Below are 23503 nucleotides of genomic sequence, written 5' to 3'. Positions count from 1 at the left end.
TTTACTACTGCAAAATGAATACTCAAAATAGATATTCTATAGGAAATGCTGCACTGCTGTGGTGTCTGCAATTCAATAGTGCATACTAGCATCTATAAAGAAATTGTACTTTAAGTGAACTCTGCATGCTTTAATTCTGTATTAATCACCTGCAATCTAAAAATCTCTGAACTGATAGATAACCAGATAACCAGAAAGGCTAAACCATAAATGCATTTATCAGGTTCGATGATTGGTCAGTGAACAGCTAGACAATACAGACGCACTGAGGGTGTTGTGAAGACATCTGAATCACATGATGATCGACTGCTTGTCACCATCACAAAGGACGGGAATCAAAGAGAAGTCCTTACTAGATATCGGTAAACCTGTCTTCTAATTAAAGAGCACCGCACACAACATGCTGGAGGAACTCAGCAAGTCTATGGAGGGAGCATCTATGGAGCAAGACAAATTGTTGATGCTTCCGCCTGAAGCCCTTTGGAAAGGATTTAGCCCGAATCGTCGACTATATACCCCCCTCCAAAGATGCTATCTGACTTGCTGAATTCCTCCAGCATTTTTTGTGTGTTGCTCAAGAATTCCAGCATCTGCAGAAACTTTTGTGATGATGTCTATCCTGATTAAGGAGGATGAATACTATGATTATCGTATCATCAGTGGAAATAAATGTGAACACCGCTGTAGCTTACAAGGCCAAAGCACTTACAATCATTTTATACATCTGACTCCTACCATAAATTTCACTTACTTTATATTCCAAAATAATTCTAATACGATTCCAAAATAAAGCTACATCCAAAAAATATTTATGTTTAAGTGGAAACCACTTTGGTACAATGATTACACTAATGAGTTTATTATAGCAGAGGCAGAGACCACTTCACTGTGGAGAGCAATCTGACTGGTGGCATCACCACTGGGTATGGTGGAGCCTCTACACAGAATCAGAAAGAACTTCAGAGGCGTGTAAACTCAGCCAGCTCCATCATGGGCACTACCCTCCCAGCATCAAGGATATCTTCAAAAAGTGAAGGCTCAAAAAAAGGGCAGCGTCCATCATTAATGACCTCCATATGCTCTCTTCTTATTACTATAATGAGGGAGGTAGTACAGGAGTCTGTCAAAGTTTTAGCTCTTCAGATTTCTGAATGGACAATTGAACACTCCCTCACATTTGGCTCAATTAAGCAGATGCTCCAAGTAGCAAAGTTTCATGGAAGTAGTTAAAAAGGTTTAAAAAAGACAAACTGATAAACAAATTCTGTATTTAAATGAAATACAGAACAAAGTGGAAAACTACTACAGTACTATAAAACTGTATATTGGTTCCCAATGGTCATCGACGGAGGAATTCGTCCAGTGTACACGAACAAAATCAGTGCAGACACCTAATGCAAATAATGGACTGCCTTCATACAATGCTATCATCCTCCAAACCTTCATTTTCATTGTGACATTCAAGATGATTGTTGATACTTTCATATTCTTCGCAGTTCCTAACTTGGTCAAGCAGAGAAATTGTCTCACCTTCACTTCTGGCCACTTCTGGCATCTCCAAGCCTGGATGTTTGAAACCACCGTGAGCAAAACAGTTCTGAATTGTCTGACTACTTAGTTCTCACCAACTATCAGTGACAACAATCACTGCTTTTTGAACACAAATACATGCAACTAACGCTATTTAAAAACTGTTCGCTCTTACAACACTTTAACATCTAATGGTGTCTCATCAGTGTGTGCATCTGATGCTAGTTAGAAACTGTTCAGCAACAGTCTCCTGGGCCTTTTAAACAGCATAATGTCCCAAATAAACTGAGGGAATCTTGGCAATTTTCTCGATTAGCTGGTGTTCTTTAAAAGTTCTCCTGAATAAGTGGCTGCCCCAATTAACTGATGGCTCAATTAACTGGAATCTAGTGTACTACATTGTACCGCTGCCGCAAAACAACAAACTTCATGACGTACATCAGTGATAATAAACCTGATTCTGATTCTGTGTTTTGTGACATTTGCGAACACTAAAATTATGCCCTATATACCAAGATCATCAGCATACCATAGCATGGTTAAGTAATTCTGTTGTCTTAACATAATAATATGGCGATATTTCCATCTCAAGGGCTATAAATCAACAATATATAATACTAAGCATGCAAAAAGCACTCAGAATCAGAATCAGGTTTATTAACACTGACATACATCATGAAATGTGCTTTTTTGTGTTAGCAGTACAGAGCTATACATAAAATATAAATAAATTGTAACAAGAAATAGTAAATATATTTATTAAAAATCAAATTAAATAAGTAGTGCAAAAAGAGTGAAAAAATATTGAGGTAGCGTTCTTGGCCCATTCAGAAATTTGATGGTGGAGGGGAAGAGCTCTTCCTAAAATGTTGAGTCAATGTCTTCAGGCTCCTGTATCTCCTCTCTGATGATCGCAATGAGAAGAAGGCATATCCTGGGCAATGAGGATCCTTAATGATGGATATTGCCTTCTTGAGGCATCACCTTTTGAAGTTGTCCTTGATGCTAGGGAGGATAGTGTCCATGATGGAGTTGGCTGAGTTTGCAACCCTCTGCAGCTTTTTCCGATCCTGTGCAGTGACCCCTCCATACCAGACAGTGATGCAAACAGTTAGACTGCTCTATATGGTACACCTGTAAAAACTTGCGAGTCTTTGGTGACATACAAAAATCTCTTCAACCTCCTAATGAAATATTGCTGCTGTCTTGCCTTATTTGTAATTGCATCAATATGTTGGGCCTAGCATAAATCTTCCGAGAATTGATAAATAACCAAAAAGGCTAAACCACAATTGCATTTATCAAATACAAAGACTGGTCAGTGAACAACCAGACAGTACAGACACATTGAGACTGTTGTGAAGACATCTGAATCACACAATGATTGATTGCTTATCACCACCACAAAGAACTGGAATCAAACGGAAGTCCTTATTCGATATCGGTTAACCAATTAAAGAGCAACACACACAATATGCTGGAGAAATTCAGCAAGACAGGCAACATCAATAGAGGGAAATAAACAGTTAACGTTTCAGGCTGAGGCCCTTCTGAAAGATTTCAGCCTGAAACAGCGACTGTTTATTCCTCTTAATAGACCCTGCCTGACTCACTAAATTCATCCAGCATTTTGTGTGTGTTGCCCAAGATTTCCAGCAGAATCTCTAGTGTTGATTCTATTCTAATTAAAGAGGTTGCATTCTATGATTATAGTATCATCTGTGGAAATAAAAGCTGCTGTAGTTTACAAGACCAAAGCACTTACAGCCATTTTATACAACTGACTCCTTTCATAAATTTTGCTTATTTTATTTTTCAAATTAATTCTAATACGATTTCAAAGAAAACTATATCCAAAAAATGTTTATGTTTCAGTGGAAACTACTTTGGTACAATGATTGCTGCAAATGAGTTTATGACAGCAGAGGCTGAGACCACTTCACAATGGCAAGCAATCTAACTGGCTACCTCACCGTCCGGTATGGAGGAGCCTCTGGACAGGATCAGGAAAAGCTCTATCATGGGCACTGTTCTCCCAACATTGAGGGTATCTTCAAAAGGTGATGTGTCAAGAAGGTAGCATCCATAATTAAAAACTTCCACCACCCAGGGCATGCCCCATTCTCATTACTACCATCAGGGAGGAGGTACAGGAATCTGAAGATGCATACTCAATAACTTAGGAGCAGCTTCTTCCCCTCCGCCACCAGATTTCTTAAAGAACAATGAACCTAGGAACACAATCTCACTATTTTTCCACTACTTATTTAATTTATATTTATTGTAATTTATAGCATATTTTATGTATTGCACTGTATTGCTGTCACTAAACAACACATTTCATGACATACAGTATGTCAGTAATAATAAAAATGATTTTGGTTCTACCATTTGTTATACAAATGATTGCTTCCATAAATGACACTAATTTTAGTATAATCTTCAAGTTAATTCTAATCCGATTCCAAAGGAAAGTTACATTTGAATAATATTTACGTCCATATGGAAATGACATTGGTGCAATAATGGTACAAATGAATGTTTTACAGCAGAAGCCAGCTCCTGACCTTCGCACGTGGCTTAGCTACTAAATCCAGTGGAACTGTTTCTACTGACAGGAAAAGGGACAAAGGCAGGTTATTGGCTACTTAAAACCAGTCGCTTCTGGCAGATGAGGTTCATCATCGTGACTGGCAGCTTATCTAGAAGGAAATCTCTGAACTCAAAACTCCACTGCCTTGTGGCTATACCCACTCATGGGGAAGGCTTCCGGAGTAAACCCTGAGGAAAAAACCTGGAGATGGAAACCCTGAGGCAGTCCTGCGTTGAGTTCAACGCTGACCGGCAACTCCTGCAAAGCTTCTGGTTCCAAACTGTATCAGTCTCCCCTGTTCCTTTAGGTTCATCAGGTCATGGAGAGGGGTCGACTGTGCTTTTTTCCATAGATGCTATCTGACTTGCTATCCTCCAGCATTTTACGTGTGTTGCTCAGATTCCCAGCATCTGCAGATTTTCTCTTGTTCGTGATAAGAAAACGTATTGAGGTAGTGTTCATGCATTTTATGCATTTCCTGTGTGTTGCTACTGCTTTTTGTTTCTGTTTTTGCATTACTTATTTTAACTTAACTATTTAAGGTACATACATATAATTACTGTAATTTAGTTTTTTTCTATATTATCATGTATTGCATTGTAATGCTGCCACAAAGTTAACAAAGTTCAAGACATATGCTGTGATATTAAACATGATTCTGACTCTGAGCAGTCGAAATAAATTGCTACTGTCACATGTCACAGCTATCTGTTAAGTGTCGCAGCTAACCTTAAAGGGGTTTGTACATATCTGTGCATTTTAGTGCGCGTCTGTGTGTGCATACGTGTACGTGTGCGCGCACATGTGGGGGGGTGTGTGTATGCACACATGCATGTATGTGCATTTCTGGTTGACAGCTGTTTAAACTCATTTCTTACACTATGCAACTACAGCTTTGCCCAACTCCAAGGAAGCTGTCAAATGCTCTGTTCTTCTGGATTTTACAAGAGCATGACTAGTTAAACAATGCTCTGACAGAGACACGTCAAACTCTGACAGCTTCAGTCATTTCTGTGTAAAATCCTGCACAGAGAAACAGGTCACTCAGCCCTTGGTGCCATTCTCGTCATTCGTTATTTTATAATTTGTTATTTATTTTATTTAGAGATACAAAGTTGAACAGACCCTTCCAGCCTAATCAGCCACACTGCCCAGTATCCAACCTATTTAACCCTAGCCCAATCACAGGATAATTTACAGTGACCAACTAACCAACCTTTTGGTATACCTTTGGACTGTGGGAAGAAATTGAAGTGCCCGGAATAAATCCACAGACACGTTTACGGGGATAGCAGGCAAACCCTTACAGACAGCGGTCGGATTTGAACCCCAAACTCCGACATCCTGAGTTGTAATAGCATCACGTTAACCACTACATTACCATGGCACCAAGCGTTCATTCAAAGATTGAAATTCAAAATGCATCTATTATCAAAGTATGTATACAGTATACAACCCGGAGATTCATCCTCCTGCAGGCAGCCACGAAACAATTCAAAGAAATCAAAGAAAACATCAAACACCCAACATGTGAAAAAAATAACAAATCTCTCAAACAGGAAAACGTGAGCAAATAACACACAGAATATTAAACGTCAAATTGCAGAGTCCTCGAAACGGTTAAGGAGTGTTAAGATGAGCTTGCTTCAGTTCAGTCCAGCACTGTGTTGTTCGTTGACTACAGGCCGCAGAGCCAGTCTATGCTGAAGCGCCTAGTCCGATCAGATCGCAGAAAATAGCAAGAGGAACCAGAATGTATAAACACTTTAATATTAACCACAGTCTTCCAAAAATGAACCTACAGCCACGAACCGCACCAATCAAACCTTGCAACGTGGGACCCAAGTCTCCTGGACCTTCCTTCAGCAACTTCTTCCACCAGGCCATCAGACTGATTAATTCATGCTGATGCAGTTGTATTTCTGTTACATTGACCGTTCTATTTATTATAAATTACTATAAATTGCACATTGCACATTTAAACAGACACATAACGTAAAGATTTTTACTCCTCATATATTTGAAGGATGTGAGTAATAAAGTCAATTCAATTCAATTCTGAGAACTGGAAGGAGATAACTCTTCCTATATCCAAAAAGAAAGAAGATATGCAGGTGACACTGGATGTTAAAGGTGACTTCTTTCATATTAAGTGTTAATCTAAGTGTCCAAACTGAGGAACAAAATGTTTTACAGTCAGAAGGTTGGAGACACAATTATTAGAATTGTTTTTTTTAATGTTTCCCATGGCGACACTTTCATGTTGTCTCTCAGCACAATCCTCGCAAAAGATGCATTTCACTGTCTGCAGCAATGTACACTACATTTGATAAATACAGCTAATATTAAAGTCTATCACAGACTTTGTTCACAAGAGGTTGAAGATTAGCTTTGTCACATGTACATCAAATCATACAGTGAAATGTGTCGTTTGTGTCAAATCAAATCAGCAGATATTGTGCTCTGGGCATTCTGCAAATGTTGCCACGCATCAGGTGCCAACATAGCATGCCCACACCTCACTAACCCTGATCAGAATGCCTTTGGAATGTGAGAGGAAACTGAAGCACACAGAGGAAAGCCAGGCGGTCACTGGGTGAACAGACAAACTCCTTACAGCGGCGGGTTTTGAACCCCAATCTCACAGCTGGTGTTGGAAACCCTTGTGCTATCCACAATGCTATGCTGCCACAGCTCATTACTGAGGGAGGAGCAGTAGGAGAAAATATAGAAACACTTGGATGAGACAAATTGAAGCTTTTCTGCCTCTGGATATCTAAGATTCCATGGCTCAACTCTGAGAAGCAGAGAAATGATTCCTATCCAATATTTATCTCTCAGTTTACAACACGAAAACAGATTACCTGATCATCATCACATTCAGTTAGTGAGAGCTTGTTATGCGCAAACTGCTGTCACATTTTCACCATCGGCAGGTGTCTACCTTGCAAAGTAATTCAAGGGCTGTAAAGTGTTTTAGAAAGAGTGATATCATGAAAGGCTTGATATAACTTCAAGTCCTCTTTTCTTTCTCAAATTCTCTTGCCATCCTCAAAGAGCTGTGTACATTAGCAAATGCAGTGTTAGCATTCAAAGTTCAAAGTAAAATTTATTATCAGAGTCTTACATGCAACCCCCAGATTCTTTTTCTGTGGGCACACTTAGTAAATCTATAGAACCGTGACTGTAAACAGGATCTGTAAACTGTAAACATCAGGAACTGTAAACAAAGTGTACAAATGCAGATACAATTAAACAGCATTAAATAACAAGCATGAAATAACAACATAACAGAGTCCTTAAATAAGGGTAGTTATCCCCTTCTGTTCAACAGCCTGATGGTTGAGGGGTAGTAACTGTTCTTGAACGTGGTGGTGTGAGTCCTGGGGCTCTCTTGTACCTTCTACCTGATGGCAGCAGCGAGAAGATAGCATGGTATGGCTGGTGAGGATCTTTGATGATGGATGCTGCTTTTCTATGGTAACATTTCATGTAGATGTGCTCAACAGTTGGAAGGGTTTTACCCATGACGTACTGGGCCAAATGCACTACCTTTTGTAGGATTTTCCATTCAAAGGCTTTGGTGTTCCCATACCAGGCTGTAATGCAGCCTGTCAGCACAGTCTCCACCACAAACCTGTAGTATTTTGCCAAGGTTTTCAATAACATGCCAAACCTCCGCAGTCTCCTGAGGAAGTAGAGGCACTATAGTGCTTTCTTTGCAATTATATTTATATGATAGGTCCAGGACATGTCCTTTGAGATAGTGGCAACCAGGAATTTAAAGTTGCTAACCCTCCCCACCTCTGATCCTCCGACGATTACTGGTTCATGGACCTCTGGTTTCCCTCTCCTGAAGGCTACAATCAGTTCCTCGGTCTTATTGACACAAAGTGAGAGGTTACTGTTATTACACCACTCAGCCAAGTTTTTAATCTGACTCCTCCTGTATGCTGATACAGCCCCTTTGAGACAGCCCACGACAGTGGTGTCATCAGCAGACTTGTATACGGGGTTGGAGTTGTACAACTACAGTCATAGGTGTAAAGCAAGTAGAGCAGGGGACTAAGTACTCATCCTTGAGGTGCTCCTGTGCGGATAGAGATTATGGCGGAGATGCTGCTGCCAATCCAAACTGACTAGGGTCTACAAGTGAGGAAATCCAGGATCGAATTGCATAAGAAGATAATTCATTGTGAGAAGACTACAATATAAAATGAGGATGTAATGCTGATACTTTAAAAGGCATTAGTCAGACTGCACTTGGAGCACTGTGAACAGTTTGGGCCTCTCAAACAGAGATGAGAAGGAACTTCCTTAGTCAGAGGTTGGTGAATTTATCACTGCCACAGACAGCTATGGAGGCCAAGTCATTGGGTATTTAAAGTGGAGGTTGACAGGTTCTTGATAAGTAGAGGCATCAAAAGTTACAGAGAGAAAACAGGAGAATGGGATTAAGAGGAAAAGTAAATCAGCTATGATGGAATGGCCGAGCAGACTCAATTAGACAAATGGCATAAATTCTGCTGCTTTTTTATGGTCTTGTGTTAAGTAACATGGTGAAACTCTAAAATCATACTTTAACATTTTAAATGCAGTTTAACATTTAATTAACTGCTTGTACTTTAAGTAGTTCCTATATTCATACGTGTAACAGTCTAATGTGCCTGTAAGTGGTTATATGATTCTGGAAAGCTCTGGAAGCATCTATGTTCTACATTATTTAAATAATGACTTTGTAATTTGTTAACTTTTATCTATAAAGTTGAATGTAATTTTTCTTATCTGTGAGTGTAAAAATAACTGCTGTCTGCTAGGTGTTATCTTAGTTCTTAGTTCCTTTGTCTGTCTCTGCTTAGTAGACCTATCAGTGTTAGTTCAACTTTCAGTTGTTCTATCAACTCCTAATAAAATCATAAAGCAACAAGTTCTGTGCTTCATCCCTGGCTTCTGAGAGAACCTTAAATTAAAACACCAGAATCTAACACATTTTAGCAGAAGTGATAGATAGTCATGATCGACTAAGGGCCGTAAACTCAGCCATGTTCATCATGGGTACTAACTTCCCCATCATCAAAGATATCATCAAAAGGTGACACCACAAAAAGGCAGCATCCATCATTAAGTACCCCCATCACCTCAGAGTTCCCTTTTCTCTTTGTTATCATCAGGGAGGAGGTACGGAACCCTGAAGACACACACTCAATGTTTTAGGAGCAGCTTTTCCCTCTCTGCCATCAGATTTCTGAACAAACAATGAATCCATTACAATACATCACACTTCTTGCTGTTTTTACACAATTTATTTAATTTGATTTATGTACAGTACTGTTCAAAAGTCTTTGCACGCGCGCACACACACACACACACATATAGAGAGAGAGAGAGAAATTAAGATTTTTGCACAGTACTTTAGTAATTCTATATACTGCATTGTACTGCTGCCGTAAAAAGAAATTTCATGACATATGTGAGTGATGACAAATCTGATTCTGATATGAGTCTCTGCTATGGATTGAGAATGGGGAGGGGGCAGGGAGAAGGGAACCATGGCTGAGAAAAGGGGGAGAGGGGAGGGAACAGGAAGCACCAGTGCAGATTGGAAATAACATTTCCACCTCGCTGACAATCAACACCAGCATGTCTCAGGTATGTGTGCTTAGCCCACTGCTCAACTCTCTCTACACACATGACTGGGCGGCTAGGCATAGCTCAAATACCATCTATAAATTTGCTGATGATACAACCACTGTTGGCAGCCTTTCAGATGGTGACGAAAGGGCGTACAGGAGCGAGATATACCAGTTAGTGGAGTGCTGTCGCAGTGACAATCTTGCACTCAATGGCAGCGAGACCAGAGAGCTGATCGGGAACTTCAGGAAGGGTAAGATGAGGGAACACAAACCAATCCTCACAGAGGGATCAGAAGTGGAGAGAGTGAGAAATTACAGATTCCTTAGTGTCAATATCTCTGATGACTTACCCTGGACACAACATATTAAGCAGCTATAAAAGAAGGTAAGGCAGTGGCTATATTGCATTAGGAGTTTCAGATTTGGTTTGTCAACTAATACACCCATAAACTTGTACAAATGTACTGTGGAGAGCATTCTGACCAGCCGCATCACCTTCTGGTATGGGGGGAGGGGCTTCTACACAAGATCGATATAAGTTGCAAAACCTTGTAAGATTAGTCAGCTCCATTTTGGGTACTATCTATGACATACTCAAGGAGCAATGCCTTGGGAAGGCAGCGTCCATCATTAAGGAACCCCTCCACACCCTTTTCACACTGTCACCTTCGCAAAGGAAGTACAAGAGCCTGAAGGCACATACTGAGCAATTCAGAAACAACTTCTTTCCTTCTGCCATCCAATTTCTTTTTTTTTTGTAATTTATTTTTCATTGAAGTTCATCATCAAACAAACATTTCCATCAGATGTATTTCAGACATTGTACATATATATCATATAATTATATACATCACAAATCTCCACCAAGTATTTATCTGGGGTATACACTTATAGAAAAGAGTGGAGAGAAAAAACAAGCAAAAGGAAAGAACTATGTACAAGTAGGGAGTGATCTTTTTTTTTACAACATATTTATTGATTAGTGAGAATAAAATCAGGCCTATGAGGCATTATGTAGTTGAACCATTTTTCCCAGTATGAATCAAATTGTTTCAGCTTATGATTAACAGATGCTGTTATCTTCTTCATTTTGTAAATGTCCATTGTAATTTCCATCCATGTATTTAAAGTTGGGCTCTCCTGTGATAACCATTTCGTAGTAAGAGTCTTTTTACCAGCCACCAACAGTATATTCATTAAATATTTATCTCTTTTCAATCATTCTTGAGCTATATATCCAAAATATATGGTCTTACTCTCTAAGGCAGAGGTCGGCAACCTGCGGCTCCGGAGCCACATGCGGCTCTTTCATCTCTGTGATGCGGCTCCCTGTGGTTTGTTGGCTTTTGAAATGTAATTTGAAATTTGAAGATTATGGTGATCTTGTACAATCTAAAAACTTTGTGGAGACCCCATTTCCTGGCACATCCGAACCGGCTCACAATTAGCCACCGTTCCGGCTAAGGGAGATAGCCTACGGGGGTTTGTGAGTACGTGTCTTTTGGAGCATCCGCGCCCACGGGGACGGGTTGAGGGAGGCTTTAAAGCAAGGCTGTTTAGTTCGAATAAAGTTACCTTTGACTGCAGTGTCTTTATTTTAGCACTGCGTGTAGCACACCGCTACAACGTGTTTTTTATCGCTATTAATATACATCACCACTGCCAATGCCTGGCACCCGCCAGTGCGCGCTTTCTTTTAATTCTTCGATCCAAGGTAGGCTAACTATGGAGTAACCTTCAACCCAATGTCTTTTTTTCAGAGTTCAAAATGTTTTTGTTGCATGCAGAAATGTAATTTCGTTTTCTCTGCAGGAGTTCATCAATTTCATAAATGCAACACATTATAGTTTGTTTATACATAGCATAAAGGCAAAAAAACCCATTGTATGCAGTGTTATTTCATTTTAAATGTCAAATGGGTTTTGTGGCTCCCAGTGTTATCTTTTCTGTGGGAAATGGGTCCATATTGGCTCTTTCAGTGGTAAACGTTGCCGACCCCTGCTCTAAGGGTATTTCACATTTAAAGATATCTTGTAGGGCATTGCGTATCCCCCTCCAATAGTTTTTGATAACAGGGCAGTCCCAAAAAATATGATAATGATTTGTATTTTGATTTCCACAATTTCTCCAGCAAACAGGGAGGTTACTATCATAATGGGATTTCTGAGAGGGCTTAATAAAATATCTTATCAAGTTTTTCCATCCAAACTCCCTCCATTTCTGTGAACTGGTTCACTTCCATTGATATCTCCATATTGTTGTCCATTCTTCCTCAGATATAATTATCTCTACTTCCTTCTACCATTTTGTTTTAATGTATGAAGTCGAATGTGTTTTAAGATTTGACAACCCCTTATACATACTTGAAATGATTCTACTACCATTATCTGAATTATATGCTTTTCTAAATAGCTCTATCAAGCATGTACTTGCCTTGGTTACATTTTTAAGTGTCTTATTAACATATTGTCACATCTGTAAATACCGATAAAAATCTTGTTTTTCTAGTAAGTGTTTCTCTTTAATCATTTCAAAACTGAACAGCGTTCCTTCTTTCATTATGTTGCGAAGAACTGTTATTCCTTTAGCTGTCCAGTCCTTAAATTTAGCCGCCAATTTATTTGGTGTAAAATCTGGATTCCGTGCAGAGACTGGTATCTCTAAACCTAAAAACCACAGCTCTAGCCTTCAAAAGGGAGTGGATCTCATAATTCATCCAAGGTTTCCGCTTAGGAAATACCCGGATCGTCTTGCGAGACACAGTCCTCTGTGCATTTCCAGATAAAGTCCGTGATTTATGTATTTATGTATTTATGTACCTTTGCAGGTTGTTATCAGCCAAAATTGCTTGTATGGGGATGGGAAGTACCCGCTCCTCAATGTTTTTCCATTGAGCGTCAGATGATGGGTTGCACCAACATATCACAGCTCTCAAAATAATAATCTCTAAGAGAAGGTATGCCCCATCCCCCCCCCTTTTCCTTTGCTAATTGCAAAGTTTTGAGACGAACTCTAGGGCTTTTACCCTGCCAAATATATCTTGATAACATCTTGTTCCATTCATTGAATTGATTTTGATTAATCTCTATTGGCAGGGTCTGAAAGAGATATAACAGTCTGGGCAGTATATTCATTTTAATAGATTCAATCCTTGAACTGAGACTGAAAAAAGGAATCAGGTTCCATCTTGTCACATCTTCCTTAATTTTTTTATATAAAGGCTGATAATTACATTCTGATAATTTTGCCAAATCTTTTGGCATAATGATGCCCAAATATTTGAAAGACCCTGTGTGCCATGCCCAGGGGTATCTACTTTCAATTTCTCTTGGTGGGCTATAGTAATATGAAAGTAATTGGGCTTTATCTATGTTGATCTTGTATCCTGATAATTGACCATATTGTTCAAAGGACTGCAATCAATTTAGGTAAAGAGTATGTTGGTTGCCCTAGATAGATCAAAATGTCATCCGCATAACAAGCCAATTTATGCTCTGACCCTTTAATAATAATTCCCCTGATATCTTCATTTTGTCTGATGTATTGAGCTAATGGTTCCAGATATAACGCAAAGAGAAGCAGTGACCATGCACAACCCTGTCTCGTGCCCCTTTCTAGGGTAAGACTATTTGATAAATATCCATTGATTTTAATCCTAGCAGTAGGGTTGTCATATAGTTTCTGTATAGTTTTAATAATTGTGTCTTGGAAACCAAATCTATGTTAAAACTCTGTAAAGAAAATTCCAATTAACCGAATCAAATGCTTTTTCAGCATCCATGCTTATCACTATTGGTTTGATTTTATTTTTTTGTATATGATCCATAATGTGAAGTGTCCTTCGTATATTGTCTTGTATTTGGCGTTGTCGTATAAAACCTGTCTGATCGTTATGTATCAGTATGGGTCAGGGGTCAGCAACCTTTACCACTGAAAGAGCCACTTGGACCCGTTTCCCACAGAAAAGAAAACACTGGGAGCCGCAAAACCCGTTTGACATTTAAAATGAAATAACACTGCATACAACGTTTTGTTTTGCCTTTATGCTATGTATAAACAAACTATAATGTGTTGCATTTATGAAATTGATGAACTCCTGCAGAGAAAACGAAATTACATTTCTGCATGCAACAAAAACATTTTGAACTCCGAAAAAAAGACGTTGGGTTGAAGGTTACTTTTAAGTAAAATACTCAACGTCTATTTGAGTCCTTCTTGTATTTATGAAAAACGCCAAACTTAAATTTGCCGCCAGCAGCAAACCAAAAATAACGTCAGCCAGCTGTCAACCTGAAAAATAAAAGGACTATTTCACTGAACAATGAAAACATATGAATATACGTAAAATAATAGGCAATTAAAATATTTATCATACTTGGTCAGGTTGACTCACACCTGACAATGCAGTCGTATTCAGTAGGGATGGATCGATGCTTAGGGGAGTGACCGGGAAGGATGATGTGTTTTTTTCCTCTCTGAACTCACAGAAGCGTTTCCCAAACGATGTTTGCATTGCGATGATTGCAGAATGTAAATACTCCGAATTTATCATGTCGTGACATTGTTTGAACTCTCTCAAATTGGGGAAGTGAGACAATGTGCCTTTCTGTAAATCTCTGGCAAGCAACGTCAACTTGCGCTCGAATGCCAAAACATCCTCCAACATGTGCAGGGCTGTACGTCCTTACCCCGTTGAAGAGCTGTGTTCAGCGTGTTCAGGTGCGCTGTCATGTCTACCATGAAGTGTAGCTTTTCCAGCCACTCTGGCTGTTCCAGCTCAGGAAAGTTGAGCCCTTTGCTGCCCAGGAAAGTTTTCACTTCTTCCAGACACGCGACAAAGCGTTTCAGCACCTCCCCTCTGGACAGCCAGCGTTAAAAACATGTTGTAGCGGTTGCTACACGCAGACAGTAAACTGCAGTCAAAGATAGCTTTATTTGAACTAAACAGCCTTGCTTTTAAGCCTCCCTCAACCCGCCCCCCCATGGGCGCGGATGCTGCAAAAGACACGTACTCACAAACCCCCGTAGGCTATCTCCCTTAGCCTGAACGCTGGCTAATTGTGAGCCGGTTCCAATGTGCCAGGAAATGGGTCGCCACAACGTCTTATTTAGATTGTACAAGATCACCATAATCTTCAAATTTAGATTTACATTTCAAAAACTAACAAACTAACATAAAATACATTTTAATTAAATACTGACCATGTAGCGGTGTGCTACACGCAGCGCTAAAATTACGACACGGAGTCGGTAACTGCAGTCGAAGGAAAAAACTTTATTCGAAATCTTCAGCCTCACTTTTAAGCCTCCCTCAACCTGCCCCCCATGGCGCAGAGGCTCCAAAGCTCTGTGCTCGCAAACCCCCGTAGGCTATCTAATTGTGAATCGGTTCGGATGTGCCAGGAAAAGGGTCGCCACAACCAATTATTTCCCAAAGCAACAGGGAGCCGCAGCACAGACGTAAAAGAGCCACATGTGGCTCCGGAGCCGCGGGTTGCCGACCCCCGGTATGGGTAGAAACTCCTCTAATCGTTTGGCCATAATGGAGGTAAATAATCTATAATCTACATTAAGAAATGATATTGGTCTAAATGACCCGCATTCCTTTTTATCCTTGCCTTCTTTTGGTATAGCTGAGATTATCGCTTCCTTCCAACTGGGAGGCATTTGTGCCTTTTTTAGAGCCCAGTTCAGTGTGGGGGGGGTAAAACAGTAATTAATTCATTTTTAAATTTTTTGTACCACTCTGTCATATATCCATCTGATCCTGGTGACTTGCTTAATTTAAGCCTACTAATTGCAGCATTTAATTCAACTTCAGTTATGTCAGCAGTCATCGTTCTATTTTGTTCTTTGCTGAAAGTGGGTAACTCTAGAGAATTCAAGAAGGTGTCAATTTGGGTTATGCTTCCCCCTGGAACTTTGGAATATAGAGTTTTGTAAAACACTTCAAAAGCTTCTTGAATTTCACTTAGCTTATTTTTTTATCATTTTCGTTCTTGGGTCACTAATTCTATGAATTGTATTTTCTGCTATCTTTTTTCTTAGTTTCCACGCCAGTATTTTCATAGATTTTGATCGACTTTCATGATGTCTCTGTTTCAGAAACATTAAATTTTTCCTGAGTTCTTGCATTGCCAAACTATTAATTTCATTCCTAATTCTTTTAATTTCCCCTAATGTATCCTGTGCCAAATTCAATTTGTGTTTTTCTCTAGTTCCTTCAGCCTATTTTGTAATTCCTCTAATGTTTTATTCCTTATTTTTTTCTTATATGAAGATATCGCTATAATTTTCCCTCTCAAGACCGCCTTCAGAGTATCCCATAAAATGGGAGGTGAAACCTCTCCATTATCATTAAATTCTAAGTAGAGACCAATTTCTTTTTTAATTTGTTCCTTAAAGTACGAATCATTGCGTAGACTTGTATTTAGTTTCCAAATAGTATTGTTTGGTTGCCGGTCAAAATCAACAGATAAATATATAGCTGCATGGTCTCTTACATCTATTGTCCCAATTCCACAGGTGTTTATTTTGTCTTTGTCTTTTCCAAATGTTATGAAATAGTCTATTCTTGTATATACAGAATGGGGAGCAGAATAACGAGTGTAATCCCTTCTGTCAGGGAAAAGGTCCCTCCATATATCAATTAAACCAACATCCTCAAAAAATGTATTAACTTTCTTATGTAAAGATTTTGTTTCATAGGTCTTTCAATTGGAAGAGTCTAAGTTTGGTTATAATTGTAAATTTAAGTCTCCACCACATATCAGGAGACCTTCTGTTTCCATTACCATATCAGTAATTTTCTGAAAGAAACCAATATCACTTCCTGGGGGTGCGTACATATTCAATAGAGTAACTGAATTTCTGTCTATATTCCCCCTTAGAATATATCTGCCCTCTTTATCTCCCATTTCGAATACTTTTTTCAAAATTTAGCTTACTTGAGATAAGAATAGCAACTACTCTCCTATGTACTGATTTATGTCTGTAGTCGCCTCTTCCACTATTTGGTACAACTGCGTTCTGTCATCAGGGCATGGAGTTTGAAATCTAATCTTTTTTTGCTTTACTACTCGCTTTACTTCAGAGTATTCTTTACATTTCTGCAGAACCGCGGGTGGTGGGGGGGGTAATCTTGGTTGAAATATAATACTTTATTGTCTAAAAACACTCTCTTCTTACCCCAGGTCCTTCGCACAATCTCTGCCTTGGTGCTATACCAAAGGAATTTAATTATTATTGAATGTGGCTTATCTTGGGTAGACTTCGGGACTAATGCACGATGCATCCTCTCAATTTCCAGCGCGTCCCGCAGCAACTTTCCAACAAACTCCGTCATAGACGAGCTCTCCGCTCCTTCGGGAACATTGTAGATTCTGATATTTTTCCGCCGTGATCTTCCCTCCAGGTCAAGCAGTTTACCTTCTTGGTGATTTAATATTTTATCGTCATGCTCAGTATTCGTTCAACGTTTTGAACACAATCTTCCACCTTCTCAATTCGAGTCTCTCATTGACGTTGGCGAGCTCTGACTTAATATCATGTAGCTGCTGCTTTATTTCTTTCTGGAACTCCCTTATCTCTTTCAGGATTTCGATCATATTCGCCGCTTTGCCTGAACGAGGTCCAGCGTCTGCCTCACTAGCACGCGGTCGGGTAGGTGAGCCACTCGTTGCACTCCTCTCGGCCGCAGGCTCCACAGTGTCGCTTTTTTCATTTCCTTTCTTTTTCCCCATTCTTGCCCCTCTTTTCAGTTCAAATATTTTTCAAAAAATACTATATTTGATGCATTAACAGGGCTTAATACAGAGGAGCTAGTGACTTAAGCTGCCATTCTCTACGATGACATCACCGGAATCCCTCTGCCATCCAATTTCTAAATGGACATCGAACCCTTGAACATTACCTCACTACTTTTTATTTTCTCTTTTTTTTCACTACGTATTTTACCTTAACTATTTAATAGACATATATATACTTAATGTAATTCAGTTTTGTCACTGTATTTACTTGTCATGCATTTCATTGTACTGCTGCCGTAAAGTTAATAAATTAATAAATACATGCAGGTGATATTAAATCTGATTCCGATCAGTAATGATCAGTAAACCAATTGTTTGGAATCAGATGCCCTTGCCTGGTGTCTCAGGGCTGTGTGTCTGCACCTGCACCACTCCCTGCCTCTACCACTCCTTCTGTCACCTGTTCCACACCCCTCCCAGGCACTCCACCTTCACCATTCCAAAGATTCTTTGCTCCTGCCAGATTTACAAACTCACTCTCCACCCTGCATCAACAAATACAGTACTTAGACAGCCTGGTTATATATATGTGCCAAAGACTTTTGTACAGCACTGTATATTTATTAGAATTTCTGATTGTAACATATAGACCAGAGTAACATATAGGCCAATCAGTCCATTAAGTCCATGCAGATTCTCAGACCATTCCTATCTCCTTACTCTGTTTCCTGTAACCTCTCTCCTTTACATGCCAATTCCCCCATCAGCCTTCTAAACTAGAAGAAATTCATAGTCACCAATTAACTTAACAACCAGAACTTCTTTGGGTGCAGAAGGAAACCACAGACTAGGGGAACTATCTAGCCATGGAAGCAAACTCCACAGAGGTCTGAATTCAATCAGGTGGAGCTGGAGCGAAGATACAGCTGCACAACATTTTGATTCAGAAACACAAGTAAGTCTGCAGACACTACAAATCCAAAGCAATTCAAAGCAAAGCATCTTCTCCCTTCCTTCTCAGTCCTGATGAAGGGTCTTGGCTCAAAACATCAACTATCTATTCATTTCCATAGATGCTGTCTGACTTGCTGAGTTCCTCCAGCACTTTGTGTGTGCTGATTTTGATTCAGATTTGGATTCATTTATTTATCACATGTATATTGAAACATATAATGAAATGCACCTTTTGTGCTAACCACCAACATAACCTCAAGGTGTGCTGGGGGCAGCCTGAAACTGGCACCACACAGTCCAGCACCAATAGCGTGCCCACAATGCTCGGCAGAACAACACAGAACACAATAAAACAAGCCCGTACCTTTCTCCCCCTTGCCAACCCACCCATGCACAACCTAAGACCGGGCTGTCTGCGGATGAATGGGGGATGTTTAGAGACACTAACCAAACTCAAGCAATTGTGACTAGGTTTGATGGGCATCTTGATCAACGTGGACAGGTTGGGCCATGTACATCAAAACATACAGTGAAATAGCCATTTGTGTTATTAAGCAACAAACCCTAAGGATTGGGGTGGTGGGATGGAGATATGTCTCTACCAAAGGAGGTGAAAGGTGCTCCTTCCCTTTGCCAGACTGCAGGTCACCCTTGGGCAAGGTGTAGCACCTGCATAGCACCCCAATCAGGGTGACGTGAAGCCCTGCGAGCAGGAGGTGGATGGTCGTATGAGCAGTTGATGCATATCACAAGTCCTGGTTATGCGACCACTGACACCAGGCAATCTCTGAAGAGTATTGATGATGTCTGGGGGATCGCCTATCTTGGCAGGATACTGCCCCGAAGAAAGCAATGGCAAACCACTTTTGTAGAAAAAATTTGCCAAGAACTATCATGGTCATGGAAAGACCGTGACCATTCACGTCATACGACAAGGCGCATGATTGAATGGAACCCTAAGGGTACACTGGCGGGAAACCTGCAAGTGTCGCCACACATTTCGGCGCCAACATAGCCATCCCACAATGCTCAGCAGAATAACTGCAGCACAACAGCAGAACTAAACAGCAGAACAAGTCCTTTTCCCACACACACACACACACACACACACCTCTCAATCCAACCAAGAGCCTTTTGCTTAGAGCCCATCAACTTGGTAGGAACTTGGTACTCTGCACCAACAAACAACCTTTCAAAACCGATGTTACCTTAAAAGAATGACCGATTGATGTCTATTTAATATTAAATTGGTAGAACCAAGGAAGTCAAAGGTAGGAAGCAGATATTACCAAGCTGTGAATTTGCAGACCAACAGTTGTGGTTCAGCACTTCAGTGAAAGTCAGCCACTTCGGCAGAGGTGAGGCAAACATTTATATAACCAAAAATAATCATTTCTTTTAAAAAAAAGATGTCTTACGTCTGTAACATCTGGTGGAGGTTCAAATCTCTGAGCACAGACCAAGAAGGTATCAGGAGCAGGTTTACCCTTCTTCACGTCCGGGTGATCACCATCTGTAACATGGTGGAATACGCTGAAAAACTTCTTGTGATTGGTTGTCTTTAAGTCGAGCATTCTCTTCATTGAGCTGGTACCCACTGCCATCGGGACGCAGTGCTTGGCAAGGTGGCAGACCAACTTCTCCGCACCTGAGGGAAAATCAAGTAAAACACTGATAACTAAATATGAAATGGATGAAAGCAAATTGGAGAGCCAGGTGGCAGGGAAGCAGTAGATTGACTTGGAGTAGGTTAAAAGGTTAGCACAACATCGTGGGCCATAAGGCCTGTCCTATTCTGCACTGTTCTTTTTTCTACTAATTGAGCCTATGCCACCCAATTACATTCCTTTGACCAATTAACCTATGAACTTTCAAATGCGAGAGGAAATCGGGTAAACCATGAGGAAACCAATATGGTTACATGGATAAAAGTAAACTCCTTACAGACATTGGAGGAATTGAACCCAGGGTGCTGATTCTGTAATTGAGCAATGCTAACCACTACGCTAACAAGCCGCCCATTTCGCTGCAAGTGCCATTTTAGAGAATAGTTACAATACAGACAACTTTGGCCCTGATTGCCTCATCTTAATTATGGATGTCTTTCTGCATATCCATTCCCCATCAGGAAGGTCTAAAACCTTTCTATTCCTTTCTACAACAAAGATTCAACCATTTCCTCTGCAACAGCACATTAATCTGCTTGGCTAAACTTGTTCTTAACCTGAAGAACTTCTTGAAGACAGAACATTACAGCACAGTCAAGGCCCATTGACCCACAATGCTAATCTTATTACCCTTCTTCTACATAGCCCTCCATTTTTCTTTCAGCCATATGCCTATCTCGGAGTTTCTTATATGCCCCTACCACCAAACCTGGCAGCGTGGTCCAAGCACTCATCACCTTCTAAAAACTTATCTCTGAAATCCTTTCTATGCTTTCCTCCAATCACCTTCAAATTATACCCCCTCGTTTTAGCCATTTCCACTCTGGGAAAAACTCTCTGACTGCTCCCTCCATCTATGCTTCTTATTGTGTTGTACACCTCTATCAAGTCATCTCTCATATTCCTTCACTCCAAATAGAAAAGCTCTAACTTGCAAAACCTGTCCTCATAAGATATGCACTGCAGTCCAGCCAGCATCCTGGTACAGTGTCTATAGCAGAAGTCAACCTCTTAGAAATTTTCATTTTTTACTGTTTTACAACGTTGAGTTACAGTGGATTTGGCTCTTTTTGACACTGATCAACAGAAACAGAATCTCCTATGTCAAAGTAAAAACAGATCTTTATAAAGTGATCTGAATTAGTTACAAATATAAAACACAAAATAAATGATTGCGTAAGTATTCACCCCCTTCAAGTCAATATTTAGTAGATCCATCTTCGGCAGCAATTACCGCCTTAAGTCCGCTTGAATAGGTTCTTATCAGCTTTGCTCTTCTTTACAAAACCGCTGAAGTTTTGTCAGATTGCATGGGGATCATGAGTGAACAGCCCTTTTCAAGACCAGCCACAAATTCTCAATTGGATTGAGGTCTGGACTCTAACTTTGTCACTATGGACATTAACTTTGTTGTTGTTAAGCCATTCCTGTGTAGCTTTGGCTTTATGCTTGGGATCATTGTCTTGCTGGAAAACAAATCTTCTCCTAAGTTGCAGTTCTCTTGCACACTGCATCAGGTTTCCCCCGGGATTTCCCTGTATTTTGCAGAATTCACTTTACCCCACGGCATGATGCAGCCACCATGTTTCACAGTAGGGATGGGGTGTTTCTCATGATGCATGGTGTTTTACTTACACCAAACAAAGTGTTCAGTCTGATGACCAAACAGTTCAATTTTGCTTTTATCACGCCATAGAACCTTCCAGCTGACTTCAGTCTCTAGCCGAAATGGCACGCAAGTTTTTTTCAACAGTTTTTTCTCCTTGCCACTCTCCCATAAAGCTGCAACTAGTGAAGCACCCGGTTAACAGCTGTTGTATGCGCAGTCTCTCCCATTTCAGCCATTGAAGCTTTTAACTCCTCCCTCACTATTCCCCTTTTTGCATGGTCACTCAGTTTTTGAGGACGGCTGCTCTAGGCAGATTTACAGCTGTGCCATATTAGTACATAGAACATAGAAATCTACAACACATTACAGGCCCTTCGGCCCACAATGTTGTGCCAACCACGTACCTACTGTAGAAACTCCTTAGAATTTCTCCAACACATAGCCCTTTATTTTTCTAAGCTCCGTGTACCTATCTAAGAGGCCCTTAAAAAAACCCATTGTATCCACCTCTACCACTGCCGCCAGCAGTGCATTCCACGCACCTACCACTCTGTGTGATAAACTTACCCCTGACATTCCCTCTGTACCTATTTCCAAGCACCTTAAAATTAAAACTATGCCCCCCTTGTGTTATCCATTTCATTCCTGGGAAAAAGCCTCTGGCTATCCACACAATCAATGCCCCTCATCATCTTATACACCTCTAGCAGGTCACCTCTCATTATCCATCACTCCAAGGAGAAAAGGCCAAGTACACTCAACCTATTCTCATAAGGTACACCCTCCAATCCAAGCAACATCCTTGTAAATTTCCTCTGCACGCTCTCTATAGTATCCATATCCTTCCTGTAGTGAGGTGACCAGAACTGAACACGGTACTCCAAGTGGGGTCTGACCAAGGTCTTATATAGCTGTAACATTACCTCACGGCTCTTGAACTCAGTTCCACGGTTGATGAATGCCAACACACCATCTTAACAGCACTGTCAACCTGCACAGCAGCTTTGAGTGTCCTATCGACACAGACCCCTCCACACTGCTAAGAGTCTTACCATTCATATTATACTGTCTTCAAATTTGATGTTCCAAAATGAACCACTCACAGTTATCTAAGGTGAAGTCCATCTGCCACTTCTCAGCCCAGTTCTGCATCCTATCAATGTCCCGCATTAACCTCTGACAACCCTCCACACTGTCCACAACAACCCCAACCTTTGTGTCATCAGCAAACTTACTAACCCACCCTTCTACCTCTTCATGCATGTCATTTATGAAAATCACAAAAAGGAGGGTTCCCAGAACAGATTTCTGTGGAACACCACTTGTCACCAACCTCCATGCAGAATACGAACCAACTACAACCGCCCTTTTCTTTCTGTTGGCAAGCCAGTTCTGGATCCACAAAGCAAGGTCTCCAGGGATCCCATGCCTCCTTACTTTCTGAAGGAGCGATGCATGGGGAACCTTATCAAATGCCTTACTGAAATCCATATACACTATATCATCGCTCTATCTTCATCCTCAAAGAATTCAACCAGGCTCGTAAGGCATGACCTGCCCTTAGCAAAGCCATGCTGACTATCCCTAATCAGATTATGTCTCTCCAAATGCTCATAAATCCTCCCTCTCAGGATCTTCTCCAACAACTTGCCCACCACTGAAGTAAAACTCACTGGTCTATAATATAGATAGTAGTTATCTCTACTCCCTTTCTTGAACAAGGGAACAGCATTTGCAACCCTCTAATCCTCCGGTACTTCTCCCGTCAC

General features: G+C 40.4%; 1 protein-coding gene across 2 annotated transcripts in view; it reads right to left on the bottom strand.

Moving 5' to 3' along the window:
- pudp (pseudouridine 5'-phosphatase) overlaps positions 1-23503 on the bottom strand; it is a 105643-nt gene that overhangs the window by 44165 nt on the left and 37975 nt on the right. Inside the window, exons 3-4 of one of the 2 annotated variants that reach the window (XM_059963748.1) lie at positions 19877-20106; positions 13874-14046 (exon numbers count right to left, since the gene is read on the bottom strand). In XM_059963748.1, the coding sequence (XP_059819731.1) occupies positions 13996-14046; positions 19877-20106 (281 nt within the window). In that variant the 3' untranslated portion in view covers positions 13874-13995. Of the gene's footprint in view, positions 1-13873; positions 14047-19876; positions 20107-23503 lie in introns of those variants that run through there. The other variant, XM_059963747.1, reaches the window with a different exon arrangement.

The sequence above is a fragment of the Hypanus sabinus genome, chromosome 3 (assembly GCF_030144855.1).
Source record: "Hypanus sabinus isolate sHypSab1 chromosome 3, sHypSab1.hap1, whole genome shotgun sequence".
NCBI lineage: Eukaryota > Metazoa > Chordata > Chondrichthyes > Myliobatiformes > Dasyatidae > Hypanus > Hypanus sabinus.
Note: the sequence above shows the minus strand (reverse complement) of the source record. Positions and strands in the feature narration are given on the sequence as shown.